The 17255-nt window shown below is 50.8% G+C and overlaps 1 protein-coding gene and 1 non-coding gene across 6 annotated transcripts in view; both read left to right on the top strand.

Annotated features, from left to right (window-relative positions):
- Positions 1–17255, top strand: part of Tecpr2 (tectonin beta-propeller repeat containing 2) — an 81663-nt gene that overhangs the window by 62009 nt on the left and 2399 nt on the right. For 4 of the 5 annotated variants that reach the window (XM_047541943.1, XM_047541942.1, XM_047541944.1 and 1 more), the window contains exons 17-18: positions 582–730; positions 16676–16817. In XM_047541943.1, the coding sequence (XP_047397899.1) occupies positions 582–730; positions 16676–16817 (291 nt within the window). Of the gene's footprint in view, positions 1–581; positions 731–11311; positions 12129–16675; positions 16818–17255 lie in introns of those variants that run through there. The other variant, XM_047541945.1, reaches the window with a different exon arrangement.
- On the top strand, positions 14809–14935 carry LOC124978541 (small nucleolar RNA SNORA11). Its single transcript, XR_007107518.1, has one exon. It is a non-coding gene; the product is annotated as a small nucleolar RNA SNORA11 (small nucleolar RNA).

A 17255-nucleotide genomic window follows, 5' to 3' on the forward strand; every position in this document is an offset into this window, starting at 1 on the left:
ACCCAGGTCCTTGTGCATGCTAGGCAAGCACTCTACACCCCAGTCAAATATTTTTTAAAAGGCTCCTCCCATTTCTTTTCATCTTATAATCAATTTAATTAACAGATAAATATAAACATGAAGATTCCTTAGGACACTTAGATAGCTGTTTCTAATTTGGATCAAGGTTATCAGTAAATGTGAGTTCCCTTTCTTGGACTTCAGAATTTACTGGCAGCAGTAATCTAATGGTGGGACCTTAGATTACTGGAAATGTTGATCCCAGCCCATGTTGGCTCTACACTGTGCTGGCAGTGCTGTAACTAATTTAATCACAGCCTAGAAGGGGTACCACGTGGCACCAGGCGGGGGGCAGGGAGCTTAGGCCTTCCTGACTCCCCTGGTTATGATGTCCTCAGACCTAGCCAAGTCCACACACCCAACTTGGAAGAACTGCAGCAGGTCAAATTACATGCACCTGAGTTCAACTGAAGTGTAGCCTCCTCTCTTCCTTTGAAGTATAAAATCAAGTTCTTAGATAAAATGAAAGGTTAGTCATTTCACTGAAGTAATTATAGCGTGTGTACTCTGTTTGCCTACAGGAGCCGTAAAACTGACGAGCTTGGCATGTGGAAGTCAACACATCTGGGCCTGTGATTCCAGGGGTGGAGTTTATTTCCGTGTGGGAACCCAGCCTCTGAATCCCAGTCTGATGCTTCCAGCCTGGATCATGATTGAACCACCTGTCCAGGTAAGTAGAGTTAACCGGCAGGAACCTGCGCCTTAGTAAGATGAAGCTGTCAGGTTGCCCTTACTAGAGAAGGGACCACAGCAGCCCTTGCAGCACACGGTGAGAGAGGCTCAGCACTCCTGCTGCCTCGCTCGTTGGCATTCCTAGCTTGGAGTTTGATGGGTGAAGTTTAGAACTGAACAGATCATTAAATATCATCTGAGCAGACACTTGAGTTTTTCCCTCTGAAAATAAATATACTTTGTTTCTGATTTTACACAGGACATTTTTTTAAAATTCAAGCAATACCCAAAAGTATAAAGGTGAAGGTAAAAGTCACCTAAAATGTTGCCAGGGGGAAATCTTATGATCTGTGTCTTGGGAGTGCCCTCCTGGGTCTAAGAACCCCTCTTTCCTGTTTGCCCTGGTACTGCCACCTTTCACTTGGCACTGTGTCCCCACGTTCGTTTGTTTTCTTGCCTTTTCCACCAGCTAGGTCACAAGTGGAGTCTGATTTTAGTACATGATTCAGTTACACTAAGGACCTGATGAACCTACTTCTTGTGTTAAGTGTATTTCTGCTAAAATTTATAATTAGGGGCTGTGACGTAGTGAAAGTTATTTGCTCTGACCCCTGCCCAGTGCCTGTTCAGAGTCCACAGAGTTCTGTGGAGTCTCCTGTTGGTAGTCCTGGGCACAGGGAGGAGCCACGTCCTTGCTCAGGGACCCCCTTCCCTCACAGGGTTGTGGGAGTGAGTGGCAGCACCATGCAGGCAGGTCACAGGTAAGGAATGCCGCCCGCACCACTGTCCTCTGTACACACCAGCTACCTGTGCCCCCAGTGGGTGCAGTGCCCTGCAGAGAGGCGGTTGCATGGCTGCTTGGCCGGCACTGCTGGTGCAGTGGTGAGGGCCCAGGGTCTCGCCTGCAGTCAGTGCCGTGGGCGTCCGGGAACGCTGAATCATTAGGCGTGCGTTCCTGTTTTCCTTTCAACAGCTTTTTGTTACTTCTTTTTAAGAGTTATAATTCACCCTTTTACAGTAGACAACCCCCTGATTTTAGTGTATTCAGTGTGCAGTGATCACCAGCGTCAATTCCAGAACATTTTTATTGCCCCCAAAAGAAACCCCTCACCAACTGGCAGTCACTGCCTTTTCTCCTGGAACCCCTAGCCCCCTCCTCCCACCATGGCTGCTGCTCTTTCCCACCTCTGTGGCTGTCCCTACACCACACACTGGTGTGGGTGGAGTCCTGTAGTACGTGGCCTTCTCTGTCACGGCTTTGACCTGGTGTCGTATTTTCCGTGCACCCCTACTCCCTTGAGCGGACACACATTGTGCTGATTCATTCATCAGCTGATGGCCTTCGGCTTGTTTCTGCTTTTCTGCTGCTGTGAACTTTGTGTACGAATCTTTGGAAGGACGTACATTTTCATTTTGGTGGCATAAGTGGAACTGTAGTGTCATCTGGTGACCGTTTAGCTTTCAAAAGGACTGCCACATTGTCTTCCACGGTGACTCTGCCATTTTACATTATACCAGCAACATATGAAGTTCCAGTTCTCCTACATTCTCACCCTCCAGGTTTTTTCTATTTTGATTTTGTTTTAGCCGCCTTCATAGGTGTGGTTTGGGTTTGCATTTACCTAAGGACCACGTGTCTTGGCCATGGCATACCTTCTCTCGGGAGCAGGCAGCCAAGCGCCCTGCGTACTCTCTGTCCTCCTGCTTAGTCCGGTCTCCGGAGCGTGTATGTGCTGAATGTTTCCCCCAGCTGTGCCTTGTTTGTCATGTCCTTTGGTGCACAAGTTTTACATTTTTATTTTTTTCCTTTGGTTCCTTGTGCTTTTGGTTTCATACTTAAGAACTGTTTCCTATTCCAAGGTCATGTTTTCTTTTAGGAGTTTGGGATTTCAGCTCTTGGGTGTAGGCTCCTCGTTCGTTTTGAGTTAATGTCAATATGTGCTGTGAGACAGGCGTCCGGATTCATTCTTCGCATATGCATATCCAGCTGTGCTGACACCATTTGTCAAAAAGACTGCTATCCCCATTAAATCACGTGGATGTCCTTGCCACGCATCGGGTGATCCCTCAGTTGCAAGCAGGGCCAATTTGCAGTGCTCGGTGCCTCCTGCCACAGGCTGCCTTCGTGCGTTCCTGTGTTGTCATTTTGAACTCAGGGAGTATTCATCCTTCAACTTTTTCTCTTTCAAGATTGTTTCAAAAGTGCCTTCTCTAGTCATCTGAATTTTAGACTATTTGTCAAGTTCTGTATAAAATACCAACTGAGAGTGTGATAGGAGTTGTGTTGAATCTGTCAATTTGGGAAGTGTTTCCATCGTACCTTTATTAAATCTTTGAACCCACAAACATGGGATGTCTTTCCATTTACTTAGAACTTCTTTCATCCATTTCTTTCAGTAATGTCTTAGATTTTTTGGAGTATGTGTTTTATACTTTTTTTTTTTTTTTTTTTTTTTGGTACCAGGGATTGAACCCAGGGGTGCACTGATCCACACTGATCCACATCCCCAATCCTTTTTTATATTTTAGAGACAGGGTCTCACTGAGTTGCTTAGGGCCTCGCTAAGTTGCTGAGGCTGTCTTTGAACTTGTGATCCTCCTGCCTCAGCCTTTGTTTATTGAAGTTCCCTTCAATTCCTTGTTTGTGGAGAATAGGAACTAACTTTTGTCAAATGTTTTTTCTTTTTTTAAAATGGTACTGGGGTTTGAATACAGAGCCTTGCATATTTACTTCTAGAGCACTGAGCTATATCCCCATCCTTTTTTTTGAGAGAGAGTGTTTCACTGAATTGTCCAGCTGTCCTCAAACTTGAACTTGTGATTCTCCTGCCTTAGCTTCCCAAATAACTGGGATTATGTCATGTGCCAAAACACCTGGCTTCAGATGCTTTTTCTGTGTTTACTGAGAACATCATGTGGGGTTTTTCTTCATTAATATGACGTATCATACTGATTTTTATATGTCAATTCACATTTTCATTCCTGGGATACATGCTACATGATCACAGTGCACACCTGGTGAAGTTGCAGACCTGGTCTGCTCAGGTCTTGCTGAGAGTCTGTACTCCCGCAGTCATGAGGGACATTGATCTTTGGTTTCCTTTTCTCCTCATGCTTGTCCAGATTTGGTATTAGGGCAGTTCTGGGCTCATAAAATATGTTTATTTCACTGTTCCTTCCTCTGCTGATTTCTGGAAGTTTGTGAAGATTGGGGTTGATTCATTTTAAGCATTATTAGAATTTCTCAGGCTGAGGATATAGCTCAGTCAGCATAAGGCTCTGGGTTCAATCCCCAGCACCACAAAAAAAAAAAAAAAATTCTGTGTTGCCACATAGACTGAGGCTTTTCTTTTTTTGTTTTGTTTTTTTTTTTTTTTTTAGTTATTGAGTCAGTGTTTTTGTTTGTTTATAGGAAAATTCAGAATAGAATTTTCTATTTCTTTTTGTTTCAGTATGAGCAGTTTCTGTTTTTTCAGGGATTGGTTCATTTCCTCTATGTTATCTAATTTATTGGTGTCCACTTGTTTATAGTAGTCTCATAATCCTTTTCATTTTTATAAGATGGATAGTAACATCCCCTCTTTCATCTCTTATTTTAAGAATTTAATTTTTCTTTTTTTTTTTAAGTTTTTTATTTTGAGACAGGTTCTCACTAAGTTGCACTAAGTTGTGAGGCTGTCCAACTTTTAATCCTATTACCTCAACCTCCCGGAGCCACTGGGATTACAGGCATGTGCCACTGCACCAGGTTCTTTTCTTTTTCTTAATCTAGCTACAGGGTTTCTCAATTTTGTTGATCTCTTCAAAAAACCATCTTTTGATTTGTTGACTTTGTACTTTTCTGTGTCTCATCTGTTTCCACTCTAATCTTTGCTATTTCTTCAACACTGTCTTACGCACAGTGCTCTTCTTGGTAGTGGTATTCCTCCGATGACTCCCAGCAGTGTGTCATGATCATGTGTCAGTGGGAGACCCATGGGAACATGGCGCTGTGGTGCTCTGTAGGGCGTGGCCACAGAGCCGTGCCAGAGTAAGTCAGGAGCTGGTTTGCAGGCCATACTGTGGCAGAGAGCTTTGTTGAGGGGTTCGCAACTTGCATGTCCCTTGCCTCACCTTTTCCCCAGCAGGCCAAAGACCAGGATGCAGGAGACTGGGACAGGCAGTGAGTCTGCAGGCCGCAGTGGGGCAGGGGCCACCTTGGCCTCTGTTGTGAGCACCTCATGGCAGCCAGGAAGCCACAGGGACACCTGGCAGTACATTTACAATGAAGACTGTGTGGAAACACACAATTCTGTTCCTCTCTCCATTAATTCTAAAATAATCTCTAGGAAGTGAAGCATAAAGGAAGAAGAAAGCTTCAGTTGACAGCTTTATAGCTATAGTGACTCACGCTTTGCCCAGGAAAAGGGCTAAAATTGAGCAAATTCACATGTAGGGACCTCAGGGTAGTGGTTGATAAATAGGCTGTTTTTTAGTTGTAGGTAGACACAGTACCTTTATTTCATTTTTATGTGGTGCTGAGAATCGAATCCAGGGCCTCAGAGAGGCGTGCTAGGTGCCACAACCCCACCCCGGTAAATGGGCTATCAAACATTCACTATTTCAGCTAATTCCACTGACTAGAGCCACACTTCTTCATTTGGGTAGCTTTTAGTGTACTTTAGGAGAAATTCACTTTGCCGTAGAATTTGCGAATATAAAAGGCTTTTCAAATTGCTTCCTGGGGGGAAAATGTTAGGCTTTACCTGTGCACAGGTCTTGACTCTGTGCTTCTCCAAACACTGCTCTGTCCTTGATCCTGATTTTGCCCTAGAATGTTGAAAACCAGGGGTGGCTCTCCCATTTTGCAAGAAACGCTAATCAACGCCCTGCCCAGCATCACAGCCCTAATGTAAGGCTGGGCCCATCCTGGGGCTGAGGCCTGCCCACTCCTGGGTGCCCTTGCTGAGGCTCCTCATGATCCTCCCTGGGGCCCTGCTGAGGCCACAGGTGACCAAGAGCTGTAAGGCACACTTACCTGGTGCTGGCTTAAGTACTGTCAGCATGTCTCCCTCCAGTCCTTGTGACATCCAAGCCAGTAACTGTTCTTGACCCCACTTCACACAGGAGAAAACCTCAACTCAGAGAAGAGGCTCAGAAAATGGCCTGAGATTTCATCCCTAGCAGATAGCAGAGGGTGTGACACCCCTCCTTGGCTCCTGCCTCTGGCTCTGAGGCCAGAGGGCTTGCATAGTAGGGCTTGCATCAGGACCCAGCAGGCACCAGAACGGAAGTCATGGTGGCACAGCTCAGGCTCAGTGACCTCACAGGTGATATTTTAGGATGAAGCCTAAGGAGTGTTTCTGCTTAGGGTTTTGAGAAAATGAGTGAGGAGGAGAAGAGAAATGAGGGTCCAGCGAAAGGTGCTGAGTGCCAAGGGCAGCTCCTGGGAAGAACGTGCTCAGCACAGGAGCACCCCGGGCCCATCCCCACAGCACAGCATAATAAAGGGTTCGAATGTCAGAATGATGCAGTCAAACCCAAGGGCTCAGAAATAGTAGGGCATCCGCTTTGGCTCTCCGTGCCTCCCATTCTCTGTGCCTCCTCATTTGGTCTGCCTAGAGGCTGCATCTGCATCTGCAGTTGAAACGGAGCCGGGAGCAGGTCAGTAAAAGCCAGAGGAACAACAATGTTGGACAGTTAGCAGTCACTTCTTTATTTTCGATTCCTGTGCTCTGGTAAAACCCTCCTCTGGTGGTGGTTTTGGGTGAAGTTTCAACAACATACTCAAAGCAGTTGACTCAGGCTTCAGCCTACTAACATTTGTAAGGATTTGGAGGGAATATTTGTAGTTGCCCTTAGCATCTTGCAGAGCGGAGCTTGCTGTTTCAGTCAGAGAACCTCCCGTCCACGTGCAGGTGCCTCTGCAACTCAGTGGACAGTTTCACAGCACTCAGCCCCATGGGCCTGAACGTAAGAGGAGACTCCTTTGCAGCCCCCATGCGCCCGAGCAGGCCCTGCTTCCTCCCCATGCCCCTGCTCTCGCTCCCTGTGGCCGAGGCTCCTGCTTCCGGCTATCTCCCATGTGACTGGCACTGTCATTGAGCTATATCCCCAACCTTTGTTTTGTATTGTTTGAGACAGGATCTTGCCATGTTGCCCAGGATGGCCTCGAACCCCTGGGCTCACACACTCCTCCCACCTCGGCCTTTCTGGAGGCTGGCACCACAGACCTGTGCCACCCTTGGCAGAGGACCCATGTTCTGTGGTCTGCATGCTCTAACCTCCCAGCTGTAGAGACCCAAGTCCCTGCAGATCTTCCTCTCCCCTCTACCCCACAAAGAATCTGAGAGCTAACAGGAGCCTTTGGAAGACACTGACTAGCCAGCCACCTCCTCCTGTAGGTGAGGATGCCTGGTTGTGCTAGGAGTCCTCAGCCCTCATCCTGGAGGCCCACAGTGCTGGGGCCAGGGGCTCAAGAGCAGTCCCATCTGGGCACACTTAGAGGCTACAGTGGAGGTACTCATAACAAACCATTGACTGAATTTAAAGAACTCCTGGCCCCTGTGTTTCTGGAGCTGGGAGTAGAGTGCCAGGGGAGCTGGCTGGGGCAGAGATGCCCCCAGTGTCTAGAGCAGACAGAAAGCCCTCCCAAGAACTTGGAGGGTGGTAGGCAGGCAGCCAGGCCAGCGCATTCCAGGCAGAGGCAGCATGAGGCACCGTCTCAGCCTGGAAGGTTTCCTGGCCCAGGAGCAGGAGGGGCAGGCAGTACCAGGAGGCTGGACCAGAGCAGGGAGGCGTGGCACTGTCATCTTGATACCCGTTCAGGGACACTGAAACTCAAAGGCAGGCCGAGAGCCTGGTCCTCCAGTCTGTAAGGAAGGAGCTCACTCAGAGGCTGTGAGGGGTTTCCTGTGACCAGCTATGGCCATTGGAGAAGCATTTGCTGGACATGGAAAGGGCAGGAGCCATAGAGCTGAAGAAGTACTTGCTAAAATGCAGGGACGAGGACAAAGCCAGCGACTAAGAAGGGACGCATGTGGCCTTCAGGGATACCAGTGAACTGAGCATCAGACAGGTTGGATCTGGGTGCCTGTGGGCCACCAGGCAGGGCTGTCCGCAGAGGGCCCAGTGTTCATGAGAGTTGGGCTGAAGATCCAGAAAGGTAGGAGTGGACACATCTCTGTGCCAGCGGGCACACTGGTCCAGGAAGTGCAGAGGACAGCAGAGAACCCTGGAGGGTCACAGAACTTCAGGCCTTGGCCCGGGGAAGGCAGCCAATGCAGAGTGTGTGGCAGATGGAAGGAGGAGCGTGGGAAGCAGGTCGTGAGGCTGGGGCAGGGGTGGCCTTGCAGTGCTCCTGCCTGTGCAGTGCAGGGCCCCTGGATGTGGCCTTCTAGAGGTTACCCTGTTTTAGTTAAGTCCCCTGGGGTGTGGACCTGGAACAGGGAGGGCCAAAGTTGTGGAGCTGCAGCGAAGAGGGAGAGGAGATGGCAAAATTAGGTTTGGTGATATATTTTATTTAACCCAGTGTATCCAAAAAGTTACCATTTCATCTTGTAATCACAGTAGTTTAAAGTAACCAAGGAAGGGCTCCAAGTGCAACTCAGTGGTAGAACACTTGCCTGGCACGCACAGGTCTTGGGTTCAATTCCTGCTACAAAAAAACAAAAACACTGCCAGAGCCACTTTTTCTGCTTATCCTGAATCTTTGGACTGTGCTGTGAGTTTGCAGACAGCAGGACAGCTGGGGTGGCCTCATGGTGTGCTCAGGAGCCTCTGTGGCTCGTGGCTGCTGTGCCAGACAGGGCAGCCTTGGGTGCTGGCTGGAGGTGGGCACCAGCCGCCCTAGGCATAAGGCGTCTTGTGGGCTCGGAGGCGTTGAGTCTGAGTGCTGCAGGAGCTCAGCTCTCTGCCACTTGCTGTCTGCGTTAGTGCTCTCCTTAATGACAAATCGCAGGCAATGCAGAGGCACCCAGCCTGTGGTGTGGGAGTCTGCCCAACTGCTAGTGATGGCAGTGTTGAACAGTTGTGGGGTCAGTACCAGGATCAGTATGGGGTCAGGTTGGACCAGCAGTAAGGCGCAGCACCTGTGCAGAGCAAGACCCCCAGCTTCCGAGCCAGCTGCCCAAAGTGCAGGACTAGGGCTTCTCCCCTTGGGAAATAGGAGGAAGCAGGCATGTCCCTAGAATGTCCCCCAACACCTGCTCCTAGGGAGGGAGATGTACATGTCAGCACAGCTAGAGGCAGGAATGGCAGCGAAAGAGGATGGGAGACCTGATCCCAAACAGGCAGCCCTGTTGCGGGGAGATATTGTGGAATGTGGAGGGAGTGCAGGCCATGGCGCCAGGAAGCCCTGGTCCTCGACCTTAGCTCAGGCTCTCGAACCTTCCACACTCCGGTCTGTGGAGGGACTGTGGTTGGGACTGGGATGGTAATAAAAACAGATGAGCCAGAGAAAAAGAAATACCATAACAATACCGTTGAGTCTCATATCATCATCCTGAGGGAAAGAAGTCATGTGCAAAACATCTCCTGTGTGGTCCCAATTATGCAAAATTCTAGAATAGCAAAACAGGATGAATCATTGGTAGAACTCAGATCCACCATTGCTTCAGTAGGAAAATAACTGGCAAGGGGCATGAGACCGCTTCCAGAGGGGTTCCCTGAAATTCAGGGAATGACTGCCTGAGATTTGCATATTTGTTGTATGTATATTTTACCTCAGGAAAACCCATTAAACAGACATCAGGCTCCAGTTAATGACTTGCATGTTGAAGTATTTAGGGAGAGAAGGTTGCTGATACCTGCAGCCTGCTTTGAAGTGCATCCAAAATGGAATGTGGATCAGTGGATGGGTAGACAGATGGGTATGTACATGAAAATCAAGTGTAACCAGGCACAGAGGCCCACACGGTGATCCCAGCTACTCCAGAAGCTGAGGCTGGAGGATCATAATTTCAAGCCAGCCTGGGCAACTTAGCAAGACCCCATATCAAAATAAAAGAGGCTGTAGGCTTGTGGTGGTGCACGCCTGTAATCCCAGCGGCTCAGGAGACTGGGGCAGGAGGATCTCAAGTTCAAAGCCAGCCTCAGAAACAGTGAGGTGCTAAGCAAGTCAACAAGATCTGTCTCTAAGTAGAATACAAAGCAGGGCTGGGATGTGGCTCAGTGGTCCAGTGCCCCTGAGTTCAATCCCTGGTACCAAAAACAAAAAGATGATGATGATGACTGACTCAGAGAAGAGGGGGCAGTAGACTGGGGGAGCAAACAGGAAGGAAACACAGGGTCCTGCTCCAGTATCGTGGTCTCCTTGGTCCCAGCCCTTGGTGTATGTGTGCCTCAGTACTGTGTCATCCTGGTCAGATCTCGTCCCACCAGCATCGCTCGTATCCACGACATTGTGAGGGACTTCATTCCAGCTGGCCTGTGTGCACATGACCGCAGACAGTGGGCAGATGGCACGTGGGCATTCCCAGAGACCTGCAGAGGCCTCCTCCTCAGGAGGGTGAAGTGCACAGGGAAGCACAGTGTGTGGGAGCCCTGCCCGCCCCCGTTCCCATCCGTACCGTCTGTTCCTAGCAGTCACACCAAGTGACCTTGGGAATGCTGCCTGACCTCACTGGCCCTTGGTTCCCCTGTCAGTATTGTAAGGGTCTGACCCACATTAGGGCCCCGAGGAGCTCGTTAACAGCACTGCCCCGGAGACAGTCAGCGGGTCTCAGGAGGGCATCTTGGGTTTCCTCCCTGATCAGAGTCCCAGGGAGAACGTGTCAGCGGCCTGCCCTAGAGCCTACTTTCCATTCATAGCTCTGGCAGCGGCTTCAGGAGTGCCTTCTGGTCCTTCACCAGGGGTTTTGAGCTGGCTCCCCTGGCGAAGGAGAACACGGAGCTCCTTCACCCCTCATTCCCCGCCCCACCACGAGGCAGAGGATGAAGCGCACTGGTGGCCTCCTGCCTGTGTGGAGCATCTGCCTGCCCTGGACCCGATGACCCTCTCCGTTGCTCTTCCACCTGCCGCCCCAGACCTCTGCCATCTGGCTCAGGTGCCTGGACACATTTGGACACACCAGGAGTCTCTCTGTTTTTTATTGCAGAGATCTCCCCTGGGTCCCATGGCAGGCTCCACTCTGGCCTGGTCAGCCTCTCTGCCTTGGCCCCCACCTCCTCCTTGACAGAGGCCTGTCTCCTGAATTGGGGGCCCTCTGTTCTGTCCTCCACCTTGTTCCTGAGGAAAGGCTCTCAGGAACTAACTTTTGAAGTAACTGACGTCTTCCATTAACCTTAACCTTTGACCGGGCTGGGTAGAGCAGGGTGGAACTGTTTCCTTAGAATCTTGAAATCTCCCCGTCAGGCCCTTGCTGCCAGGAGGCTCAGACTGTTCTGACATTTGGCCTGCTTTTCTCTCTGCGAGTGTGCTGGCTCTCTGTCCCTGCTGTGCCCCAGTGAGGGCCCTCTGTCTGCAGCTGCTGTCCTGCCTCTGCCCGCTCCTTCTCACTCTCGCTGCGGTTCTTCCTTGGTAGCGCGGCTTCCTCACCTGCCTGCGCCTCCCTTCACTTTCCGCTCCTGTCCCCACCTTGTGCTTTTGTTCACTTCCTAGGAGGCGCCTTCCTTGTTGCTGCAGCCTTCCGACCACATCATTTGTGTGACCACACTTTGGTTCCTGTTGCTGTTTCGTGGCTGTGAAGTCCTCTCTCCTGTCTCTGAGGATGTTTTGTTTGTTTTGTTCTCTTCAGGTACGCATGACAGTAGCGTGCGTTTTGACATGTTACACATACCTGGAGTACCAGTCTCCTGCCCAGGAGACACGCTGTGGAGTCACACTGGCTGTGCATTCACACAGGAACATAGGAACCTGGCGATGTTTTTTGAAGTTTCTTCTCCTGCCTGGTCTCCTGGTCTCCATGTCCCCCGTCATTCCTGTTTTCTGTCTCTTTTTAGTCTTTTTCACGCAGACACTGTCTCTCCTTAGATGTTGTCTCCCCTTGGTTGTAAGAGTGAGGCACGGAAGGGCTGAGCTCAGGGCTGGAGCGCTGTTAGCATGCAAAGGCCCTGGGTTCCTTCCCCAGTATCAAAAACACAAAACCCAGATGGCCTGTCCTTGGAAAAACTGCCTCCTCTAGGATGGTGGACTCTGTCCCCGGCCTCTGGTTCCTAGAAAGGATGCAGTGCCCTCCCCGCCTCGCTTTGCTTTTCCTTTTCTTTCAGAACTGAGGATGGAACCCAGGGCCTCTCGCATGCTAGGCAAGCACTCTGTGCCACCCAGGCTGGCCTGGAACTTGTGATCCCCTGCCTCAGCCTCCTGAGTGGCTGGGATGACAGGTGAGCACCATGTTCCTGGCTCCTTCGTCAGTCTTTAGTGATTAGAATGGAGACTCAGAGAGGCCTGTGTCCCCCAGTGGAGCTGCCAGAACACGGGCTGGGGTAACTCTGTGGTTAGCGCTGGCCTAGCATGCGTGAGGCCCTGAGTTCCAGCCCCAGCACCACCGAAAAAAAAAAAAAAAAAAAACACTACAAGACCTGGAAGGACTGACCCCAGAGTCCCTTGCTGGTGCTTGCCCCATGACCCTAGAGAAGCAAGGTTCAAAGATCATCTCCAGGACCTTTCCCTTCTGGGCTTCACTCATCTGGAAGGCCAACCAAAACCTGCCTGTGTGAGCACGTAGCAAGAAGGGCCCCAGGCTGGGGACTCGCCAGCACCGCTGCCACATGGCAGGCATGCTGACCACAGCACATCACCCCAGCTGGTGTCCCTGAGGGACCCTGGAGGATGAGCAGAAGGGTGGCTGCAGTTAACTTTGCCAGCCCTGCTCAGGCAGGAGGCCCATCTGGGTGTCTTCTGCTAGCATATTCCCTGCAAGCAGCAAGTGCTTGTTCTTGCTGGGTTCTGAAGTCGCACTTGACCACATGGGAAGGCCTGGGCACCAACTTCAACTGACTTTATTTATTTACTTATTAATCATTTTTTTTGATGGATCTTTATTTTTTTCATTTATTTATACCCAGTGCCTCACCCATGCTAGGCATATGCTCTACCGCTGAGCCACAACCCCAGCCCCCCAGCTGACTTTAAATACAAGGCCATTAACATTGGTAACTGGTTTTCAAGCTTATCCAAAATTAGGAGGAATAAACCAGAAGCAGGAAAAGGATCTGCTACAGGGAAAACACAGAAGGACTAAGAAGGTCTAAAAACCACTGTGGCCAGTAACAAAGGACCCCACAAACCTATACTCCTCAGCAGCTCAGGAGGTGACAGCATCAGGGTGAGACCCTGGACTTCTAGGGAATGGAGTTGAGTGTATCACCTTCTTTTTGGAACTGGAAACTGAACTGGGGTGCTCCACCACTGAGCCATATCCCCAGCCCGCTCTGCACCTGAGCCACATCCTTAGCCCTTTTTTTTATTTTGAGACAGTCCCTCACTAAGTTGCTGAGGCTAACACTTATAGTCCTGCCTCAGCCTCCCGAGCCCTGGGATGACAGGAGTGTACCTCTGCTCCTGGTTGTGTCACATTTAAGTGAATTAAAGCTTAAAACAGAAAGGAGGGAGATAACCTTGGAGGGAAAAGAAAATGCGATTCAGAGAGCTCCACTGATTACTTGCCAGGCATAAGCTGTCTGGATGGGGGTCCTTCCAGCTAGGGTCTTCCCAGTGTGACTTTCAGCTTGCTGGCCAGTGCCCTCCAGTGAGAGTCACCAGGTGGTGAGGCTGGGACCAATCCGGATCATGCCCTTGCCACTGTGCCTGCTGCAGGAAGAGGCAGCAGCAGCCTCTTCCTGGTGTCTGTGGTGGTTGGAGTCCCCTCTCCAGGGAGTCCCAGGTCACCTGCACTGATGGAGTCCGGGTTACTAAGTACTGTCCACTAACAGGCAGGCCGGCCCCAGTCCAGGACAGACCGTCTCCTTCATGGCTCCCCTTATCTAAATGAAGCACCTGGCACTCAGACCTGAGAACCATCACTGTGGCCCTGGCTGCAGCAGGGCCCTTCCCACAGCTCGGGACAGTCATGGGCACACTCTGCCCCTTCACTTTATGTCTGGTCAAGATTCCAGAGGTTCCAATTAGACATTCTGAATAATAGAAAAGAGCAGCGTTGTGTCCTGGACCTTGGTGGCTCAGGAGGAGGGACGTCTGCTCTGCTTGTCCTTAACTGGCACCCATCCTGGATCTTTGCTGCTAGGGAGACTGGGGCAGCTTCTTGTGTCTCCACAAGGTCTTATTTAAAGGCAGCTTTTCAGCTACCAGCAGCCCCTTTGATCCATGAACATCCAAGCAGTTGATGGCTATAATTAAATCATTCAGCATGCCCAGAAGAGGACCTGGCTCCCGCCCACCAGCCCTGTAACCTATCTTTAAAGGACACCTAAAAAAACCCAAGCATAGGCGTGTGTGGGCATGTCTCTTCCCTCTCCCACTTTGCTTTCTCTTCCTCTGTCAGCTTACCACACTAAACATGGTTCTTAAACTCCTCATTTGCTCCATTTTATAAGTTGTGTCCTTCATTCCTTTTTGCATTTCTATAAAATTTTCAATATGAGTAAGCCAAAATTTTAGCTGTCTTCTTTTGTTTTTGTTTGGGTTTTTTTTTTTTTTTTTTTTTTTTTGCTGTACTGGGGATCGAACTCAGGGCCTTGTGCTTTCGAGGCAAGCACTCTACCAGCTGAGCTATTTCCCCAGCCCTTGGTTTGGGTTTTGGTACTGGGGTTTGAACCCAAAGGTGCTTTACCATTTACTACTGAGCCACACCCCCAGCCCTTTTTATTTTGAGATAGGGCCTTGCTAAATTACTTAGGGCTTTGCTCAGTTGCTGAGGCTGGCTTGGAACTTGAGATCCTCCTGCCCCAGCCTCCTGAGTCCCTGGGATTACAGGTGTGTGCCACCAAAAAAGCATGCTTGCTTTTTCTTAAATTGAGATTTTTTTTCTCTTTTGAGAGAGTGAAAAGGTTCTGGAACTAGATGGTGATGATGATTATGCAATGTTGTGAATGTACTTACTGTGACTAATAGCAGAATTTGTATTGTGTGTATTTACCACAATTTATAAAAGAATTGAGATGACTGTAGATGCGTGTGCATTTGTAAAGAACAAGAGAAGGGTGTGCTCAGAGCAAGGACCCTGAAGAGTGCTCCTCTTTTCACATTACACCCAGCAGGGATCTGGGTCTTTTTGTAAGGAGGGGCACAGAACTGTGGCTTCCCTACACATACAGCCCTGCACCTCCATGGGTGGCTTCTACACAGGACCAGCAGGACAGCTCAGTGTTTGGGAAAACCTGAGTGTTTAGTGGGGAGGCGGCCACCTGGAGCCTTGTCTGGTTCATGCATGGGTGATCCTAGGAGTAAAGACTTTGAATCTTTAAGAAAAAAAGAGCCAGCTCAGTGCACATGCCTGTAATCCCAGCAACTTGGGAGGTGGAGGCAGGAGATGCAGCTCGGTGATAGAGTGCTCTGGATTCAGTCCCCAGTACTGCAAAAAATATCACAAGAAATAATAGAGATCCCAGGGACCTTCGTCCAGTCCCCAGCGAAAACTGCCACAACCATGGCTTGTCTTTTTCTTTTCTTTTTTTTTTTTATTTTATTTTTTTATTTTTTTGTTTGTTTGTTCTAGTCGTAGGTGGACACAATACCTTTATTTTATTTTTGTGTGGTGCCGAGAATCGAACCCAGAGCCTCATGCATGCTAGGCAAGCTCTCTACCTGAGCCCCAGCCCCAGCCCTTTATTTTTTTAATGGTAGCAAAATACACATTTTTTTATTATTGCACAAGAGAAAGCGAGGCACCAGGACACAGGGCCACATGCTGGTGGTTGCTGACAGCCACGGTTCCTCCTCTGCACCAAGAGGCAGACCCTGGGCTGGTCACTGAGTGGACAAAGGGAACAGACATGGCCTCTACCCTCAGGGAGCTTGTGGGTGACACGGGGTTCCTACTGGAGCCTGGGAATGTGACGTGCTAGAGTCGTGACTCTTTCCAGGTGAACATGGGCATGTGCAGGGCATACGTGCCAGCACACGATGGACCACGGAGACAGGGCTTGGGCATGGGGAGCTCCTGTGCATTTTGTTGGTGGGAAGGTACACGGTCCCCCTGTGTCCGAGCAGGGCTGGTGAGGGGGGAGAAGGGCAGGCCTTGTGCGGCTGGGGCTTCTCGTTTCGGAGCCCTTTCAGAGGGGGTGCGGAGAGGAGAGACGGGGCATCTGACCCAGGTCTGCCTGGTCATGGGGGACGTCCCTGCCACCTCCTGCTGTCCTTCCGGTACCTTCTCCCCCAGACAGTTCCACTTCCCCTCCTTCCCCCTCCCCCTGTGTCACAGCCATCTCACTCCCTCCATCCTGTTGTCCATAATACACTGCCTAAAAGCAGGGGCCTTCCACCTGCATCTGTGGGTCGGGACCGGACTGGAGACCAGCAGGAGCTGCTCACCTGCTCCTCCAGGTCTGGGACGCTGGTGCGGCCTCGGAGAACGAAGCCCAGGCCAGCCTCCAGGTGACCTCCTGGGTCGCCAGCTTCTCGGCCTCAGGACTACCTGGCAGCTCAGGCTGGAGCAGGAGTCGTCACCCTGCTGGCTGTGGTGGTACCTCCTATCCGGGCCACCTGCTGCCACCAGCAGGGCTGCCGGTGGCGCGGCCCAGAGTCCCACCTGCGTTTCCTCTCATGGCTCCACCCTCCTTGACCTGGAGGCCTCAGCTGAAGGCCCGTGCCAGCTGTGGAGGGAGGCCCGCCCTTGCCAGCTTGCCTGGCATTCTAGGGGGCTTTGGTGAGCCTCTCTTTGCTTTGAGACTGCAGGGTGGTGCACACCCACCCTGCTGTGCGAAGCTTGCTCACCTGCCACTCCACCCTGCCCTGAGTCGGGCCTGTGCCCTGCAATCATCTGTGGGGCCTCAGTTCCCCACACCCCGTCTTCCTCTGGTTATCCCTCTCCCTTCTTCCCTGAGAAGAGCCCCTTCCTGCTTCTAGCCTGCAGGGGTCACCTTGGTCAGCATCCATTCCAGCCCCAATGACCAGATGCTGTGGGCCCTCGACAGCAGGTGGAATGTGCACGTCAGAACCGGAATCACGGAGGAAATGCCTGTGGGGACCGACTGGGAGCACGTGCCTGGTAGGAAGAAGTGTGAGACCAGCCCACTGTCCCTGTCATAGCTGCAGTCATCAACCCTCAACTTTGTGGCCATGGCCTGGGTGCCCGGCAGCCTCAGCTTCCCTACTCAGTGTTGTGTTTTGCTTCTGGTGTTCACCTGATGCAGGTGACAGACAAATATCTAGCCAGGCACGGCCGCACACCCCTCTAATCTCCCTGGGAGGCTGAGACAGGAGGATCACAAGTTCAAGACCAGCCTAAGCAACTTAGCTAGATCCTGTCTCAAAATAAAAAGAGGGGCTGAGGCTGTGACTCGGTGGCAGAGCAGCCCACAGTTCAAGCCTCATTACCAAAATCAATACGTGCTTGCACCGGGCGAGCCTGGGCCGCCTCACTGGTGCTGTAGTAGCATGCCAGCTTTCACCCTGGCCACTTTGGCTTAGGCTCCCGTGGCATGGC

Source organism: Sciurus carolinensis, chromosome 2, assembly GCF_902686445.1.
Source record: "Sciurus carolinensis chromosome 2, mSciCar1.2, whole genome shotgun sequence".
NCBI classification, from domain to species: domain Eukaryota; kingdom Metazoa; phylum Chordata; class Mammalia; order Rodentia; family Sciuridae; genus Sciurus; species Sciurus carolinensis.